The sequence below is a fragment of the Cyphomyrmex costatus genome, unplaced genomic scaffold (genome assembly GCF_001594065.2).
Source record: "Cyphomyrmex costatus isolate MS0001 unplaced genomic scaffold, Ccosl1.0 scaffold69, whole genome shotgun sequence".
NCBI lineage: Eukaryota > Metazoa > Arthropoda > Insecta > Hymenoptera > Formicidae > Cyphomyrmex > Cyphomyrmex costatus.
Window position 1 is genome coordinate 2,662,915 of NW_017280255.1, and position 6,601 is coordinate 2,669,515.

At 38.5% G+C, this 6,601-nt stretch overlaps 1 protein-coding gene across 1 annotated transcript; it reads right to left on the reverse strand.

The window, feature by feature from the left end:
* Positions 1-656: 656 nt before the first annotated feature.
* On the reverse strand, positions 657-6,086 carry bbx (bobby sox). Its single transcript, XM_018547915.1, has 8 exons — positions 5,850-6,086; positions 3,112-3,312; positions 2,501-2,950; positions 2,190-2,368; positions 1,963-2,085; positions 1,771-1,878; positions 1,176-1,507; positions 657-802 (listed from the first exon to the last, which is right to left on the reverse strand). Exons 1-8 carry the CDS (start codon positions 5,874-5,876, stop codon positions 714-716), a joined length of 1,509 nt encoding a protein of 502 aa, XP_018403417.1. The 5' UTR covers positions 5,877-6,086; the 3' UTR covers positions 657-713.
* Positions 6,087-6,601: the final 515 nt, after the last annotated feature.

Below are 6,601 nucleotides of genomic sequence, written 5' to 3' on the forward strand. Positions count from 1 at the left end.
TTGCGTATGCGACTTTGTATAAAAAAGGCAATGAGTTAAGAAAATAAAATACATTCTGTAAAAAATAGAATAATATACAAATTCTTACTTATTTTTATATTCCGTTCTATTCATTTAATTTAAATCCATCTTCGTATAGTCATAGGCGTCACAGCTTTGTATTATTTAATCAGATTTATTGTTGTGGCATTAATATGATTCATAGAATTCGCACAGATTTTAACGAGAAAGAGAAGGCATAGATAATTAAAAATATCATCTTAATGATCAAATTTAATAACACAATCATAAAATACTTATTATTAAAATGATTAATTATACTAGATAATTTAACTATATTATATACATACAACTAGGAGAAAGATAAATAAAGTAAATATCTTTTCCGAACCGTAATTAAAAAATGACTTTTTACATAATAAAATGTAAAAGATATCCTTTACCTTCCTTTTTAATAAAACTGTTATTCCAAATAAAAAGAACACGACCCTCGTATGCTGCATAATGGAATAATCTATAGTCAATAGCAGTTGTAATATTAATATTTGTAATAGTAAAGATTAACAATAAAGATATTAACAATAATCATTATGTTATTGATACCGTAGCAGTATCATTTATAACAGCACTTGAAAAAGTATATTTTAATAGTCCTGGTAATAAGAAACTGCATTGAAAAACCTTAATAAAGTTTTGGTTTTTATAGTGCGACCTTAAGCGTTATTTTTGGTAAGTTTTGTTCTATTGGCGGCAACCGTTGCAAGACACGCTAGAGCTTCAAGATCTGGGGATGCACACCAAGCTGGCAATATATAAAACATTAATTAAAGCTTCTATCATAAAAATTAAAATAATAAAGCATTAAAATGTTCTAATTATTTTAACGTAAAATTTTTCAACAAAATTTAAAAGCAATTATATGTTATACGTAAAATTAAATTATAATAAAATTTTATTGACTATTATCGCCTTTAATATCACACAATTGTTATTTTTTATAATAAAACTTTTATTTGCAGTATATATATTCTAATAATTTTACAGAATAAAAAAATATTTTGAACTTTCTTCGACTATAATAAAATTATCCTCAATATACATAAATAAATAAATATAAATATATTAATATATAACATGTTCAATTAACTTATTAAGAAAAATTACTTATAACTTACATTTATTTTGCTCTTGATCCTCAGAATGTTTGGTAGAATTGATTGCCGCAGCATTTCGCGTAATGCTTTGCTTTCGCGCTTTTCGTTTCTGACTTCCAACAAGATGAGCTTTCTCCGATTCCTCATAACTCTCTTTTATTGTACTAATTTTTTGAGTTTGACCATTTGTCTGACCATCAGAAGACAAATTATTTTGATGTTTTTTGTTTGCAGAAGAATTAAACTTTTGCAAAATTTTCTTTTTTTTCGTACGTTGCTGTTTCTTCTTTTCTTGAAATTCCTCTAAACTCAAAGATGGTAATGCCTCAATTTTCTTTTCCAAATTAAAGTCTCTAGAAAAATATTTATAATATAAATTTATAGTATAAATATTATTTATAAGACATATTAGGTTCCAGAAGCGCACTTTCAGTTCTACCAGCGTATTCTATGCTTGTTTTGAATCTAAATGAATGATAAAGATAGAATGACATATTAACGTTGAAAACATGCTTCTAGAACGTAGTTATAATACATCTCTAACTTAAAATACAATACAATAAGATAAAAAAATGTATGTATATTATTTATCTGAGAATGATTCCAAAGAACATACTCTGCTCGAAATCTTTTACGTGCAGTCCAAGGTCCATAATCTACTTGATCTTCGGCACCTTCAGTTTCCGTATCCTCAGGTTTAGAAGCTTCCATTTTTCCTTCGGCACTAAATACATTTTCACATTATTTCTATATACATATAAAAAAGATTAATTAAATATTCTAAAAAAATATAAAATAGGAATGTTACCTCTCTACAAGATGTTCTAAATCTCCACGAGAACTGTTTCCTCCTTCACTGCTTAAGGAATCTGTTTTTTCACTAACATTTGAAGAAATAGAGTTTCTTCTTTCATTTGCACGTTCATCATGACTAGAACAATAAAAAAATATTTTTTAATATTATAGATAACACTTGCAGAGACGACAAAATTAGTTATTTCACAATATTCCGAAAAAAAAGTTTTAATCACCTACCTATGACTTCCAACTGTTCGTCTTCGTTTATTCTGTTGGCCCGAAGGACCGATATTTTGCTCAGCAAGGAATTTTTGATAACGTAAACCTTTACATGTTCTTTCACTACGAAAATTCTCCTCTGGTTGTGTATGCGTTGTCACAAAAGAATTTATTGTATGTTTCTCATCTTCTATGATCTAAAATAAATGTTTAATTGATTACATATATTAAGTAGGCACCAATATAGGCAGCAAATAGTAAAATAATAAATAATACATATTATGTAATGTTTCGTAAATTTATATTTTCATAAGCAGATTGATTCTTACCGTTTCGTGCTGTTCATTATTATTTGACTCAGTTCTTTTTCTTTTCTTTTCACCAAATAGATCTGTTTTACAGTCTCTTTTTTGATCATCTTGGAAAGGTGATTCTGTATACCTCTTTTTGGGTGGTTTTGGTGGAACAGATTCATTTTCTGCGATACCATTAATGGTCTCCTCAGGCATTTCTGACTTTTGAGGCGTGAAGAGAGAACTGAGTCCTCCAATCTGCGATTCATCTGCCAATTTGCCTGGTTGAATTGATTGTCCGTCTCGTCTGTCTGACTTTGTACAATCGGAAGACTCATATTCAGATTTGACACTATCTGTGGATTGCACACTACTACTTGATTCCTGCTTCTTGTTGGTAGGCCTAGTATTTAAAGTACGTAGCGGAGGTGCTGGTAATTTGTACCACTTGAAGTCAGGATTTGCATTTAGAAAAGCATCCTTGTACTGGAAAAAAATTAAGCTACATGATATTTATGTCCTGATATAGATCTAATAACAGTTAAATAAATTAATTTTATTTTTGATAGTATAATATATTTATATTATAAATTTACATCATTCTACAAATTAATCAATTCATTCATTTCTCATGTGATTATCCTTACTTCCTGTGCAAGATTTGTATAGGAACGCTTCTGATCAGGATGAAGGGTTGCCCACCATTCACCCAAGACTCTGGTAACTGCCCTATTTTCCAAGTGTGGAAAGCCAGATCGCACTGAGCCACGATGCCTCTTACAAAAAATCAAAAATGCATTCATGGGACGTCTTGCATGATGAGCTGGCTCTCTGGCTTCACGTGATTCCTACCCATTTATAGTAAACTATGTCATTATAATATAATAGTCACAAATATATAAAGTATAATAACTAAATTCTAGTCCTTCCCCCAATTCAATATGTCATCTATAACATACATATAATTTATATTATATAAGATATTACAAACATGTATATATATATATAAAGAATATATAATAAATTTGTATGACTTTTTAAATATAAATAGACATGATTTTGTAAACTGTATATTTATAAATGTATCCCATTTGTGTCCAAATAAACATTGTAGTAAATGTAGGATTATTAATTAAGAAATATTTAACTAATATACTACACGTATGTTGTGTATTCCACAATAGCCATTAAAATAAAATTAATTTTTTGTACATAATGTACATATTTCATTCAAAAAAAGAGAAAGAGGAAAAGAAAAAAGGAGAAAAAATAAAGATCACTAAAAAAAATTAATATTGCTTATTTTTAGTGAGAATTATTAAAACGAAACATCAGTCTTCATACAATCTCGACATTTTTGTTCATCTCTGATTACAATAAAATATTTATGTCACATATGCAACATTTTCTAAATCTATATTGACCCCAGTTTGACTTCTAATATTCTTAATATATTATTTGCATGATTAAACCAGGATATTCTAGGCAACACGTTTGACAAGTCCAGACAAACAACAAAAATGCGCCGTTCCCACTCCCCTGCATTAGGAAATATCTACGATGTGTATCATCAAGTTTTGCATCATAGCCATAAGTAGCCATGTTGCTGTGTTGGTGAAGCCTTAAAGTGACACAGCCTTAAAGTGACACAGCTTGTCAGTACCACGAGTCGCATTTCCGCCCGCTTAAACTTTTGCGCCCGACATTGATCCACATTTATCTAGTCAATTTAAGCCGATCGACTTTGAGCGAGGAAAAAAAAAAAAAAAGAAAGGAAAGGCGAGATCGGGGATCTACAGAACCAGATTCGATCCCCTGTATAATCGGCCGAAAATAAACGAGAAAGTACGCCGCGCGGAGCGTAGAAACAGCCAAGTTCTGTGTGCACACAAAATAGATTATTATGTGTGCACAATTGCAACATATGTCTCAACGGTGCGGGAGAGCGACGGCCGTGTGAATGGAAGTACGAATAAGAGCGGACGGGCGATCCTCGCCTGTGCCCAGTTTATCGTCCGCAATCGGAAGCGATGGCCGATCGCGAGCCTCCTTCTCTCTCGTTGCAAATCGTGCCGTGCGCCGTTGCGCTTATCCACGATGACACATGACGTTTCGTGACAGGGAGCACGACGAAGCGTTCCGTAAGCCGATGATGTAGCTTACGGTAATTAACGCTCGCGGCTCAAAACACACGGGGCGATCGATTTCGGCTGGCAGCCGCAAACAAGTTGGAAAGAGGCATTTATATATCAACGGAATGATACGAACGAGGCGAGGTTCTCCCGACGATCAAACGGGACTTCCGCAGGGCGAGAAAGGAGATTCTTTTAACGAACGAAAAGTGAATCGCAGCCCTCGCCGCGAGATTTCTTAACGCAGCAAGGTCGTTTCTTTCTCTTTTGTCTCAATATTGATCGTCGATCTCGCAACGTTCTCGTCAAACAGAGAACAGTCGCATATGTTGTACCCGCGTTCAAACAAAAATCGCGATGCGACTGTCCCGGGAAAGAGCTCGTCGTCCCTCTCTCTCTCTCTCTCTCTCGTGCCAGATTTCTCGTGAGAGAGTCCACGAGGAATTCACAGGGCGGAAAAGAAAAAAAAAAGAACCAGGAAAGAGATGGACGGGACTCGTTGAACGGGAATTCATTCGTGCAGCGCTCGAGCTGTCACACGTTCAACGCAACTCGAACGTCTCTATTGTAATAAGCTGTTACGTTGCGCTTCGATTACACCGTCAGCGGCGCCAGCAAAGGTTCGCAAGGGGGCACCCCCCCTTGTTATTCGCACGGATAAGAAAACAAGAAGAACGCGCAGCGCGACTCGCGAGATCGTCTCCTCTTTTACGGGACTTATCGGACGACGAACGCGGAGTGCACTCACGTCACCGTCGTGATCCTCGTCGAACATGTTGGGACGCGATCGCAAACGTCGCACACCATTCGTTCGCACACTGACAGCTGCTCGGCTGACGGATGTAAATACGCGGCGGCCGACTGCGCGATCTTCGAATGAAGACATGCGATTATTCGGGAATGCGGCGTGCGCGCGCGCGGCGGACGCTATCCGCGCCCCACGTTTATCCCCCGGGGATCGTCGCGCCGTTCCTCGCCGACGTGACGAATCACGGCGTTTCCGTGGTCTCGGTCCTCCTCACGTCCGCGTGCCGTCGACGTTCCTCCCGTCACTGTACGCGGTCCCCGAACAAGTGGAAAGGAGAGACGCACACCGAACCCGGGTGACTTTTGACACAAAAACGACGCGCCGCGCACGCACGTTTCATCCCGTGGGATTGACGTGCGCGAGCCGCACGATGCCCCCCCCGGCCGACGTCGTTTTCCGCCGGCGGAAAGAAATCCACGGCCGTCCCCGCGCGGCGCTCGCTCACCTTACGCTGTTGCTCGTTGGCAGCCATTGCTGGATTTTCACTTGACAATTCACTCAGCGGGGCGCATGATACGAACACGGCGAGAGGCACAGATAAAGGCCCGTTCAACACTGGCCGTCAACTGGCGTTCCCGACTGTTTCGAGCCGCTCCAACTTCAAGCCGCTCAAGTCACACGCCTTCCTCCTCCCCCGCTCGCCTCTCTCGCTTCTGTCTTCCTCGCGCCTTGTGCGCGAACAACTGCCCCTCCACCTTCCGTCTTGCTCCCGCCGACGCGCAAGCTTGACACACACGGGCCGCACTCGGCCCACGTGAGAGAAAATTCTCGTAGGATACAGCGTGACGTTCGTTCGTTCGCTCGCTCGCTCTCTCTCTCTCTCTCTCTCTCTATATCTTTGTCTCTCCCTTGCTTCGCTCCGCACTCGCGATGGCACCGAGCTTTTCGCTTCCCACAACGCCCGGAAACTATGGAACTCGCTGAATGAAAAAGTCAACTTCAACACAATACGAATCGAATTACGAAGATACCCTGAGATTTTCCCCGACGTGCTCTTCAATGAAACGTCGCGGGATCACCGACGTCCACGGTCGCATCTCATCACAAGTACGCGCGTTCTCGTCCTTCTCTGTCCGTAGTTCGAACTTTCGAAGACGAGCGATTTCGGGGATTTAAATTGGTGTTTTCGGTGTAAACTTGTACAAGTTTCCGGGCATCGCGCGCGTCATAATAATCACGATCTTTCGAATTACCGCG

What these genes read in the sequence shown, in the direction of transcription:
- bbx (XM_018547915.1), bottom strand. Translation starts at nt 5,876, where the DNA reads ATGGCTGCCAACGAGCAACAGCGTAAG. An exon ending in CCAACGAGCAACAGCGTAAG is followed by an intron (nt 3,313 to 5,849) that starts GTGAGCGAGCGC and finishes ATAAATGGGTAG; the next exon opens with GAATCACGTGAAGCCAGAGA. An exon ending in ATACAAATCTTGCACAGGAA is followed by an intron (nt 2,951 to 3,111) that starts GTAAGGATAATC and finishes ATTTTTTTCCAG; the next exon opens with TACAAGGATGCTTTTCTAAA.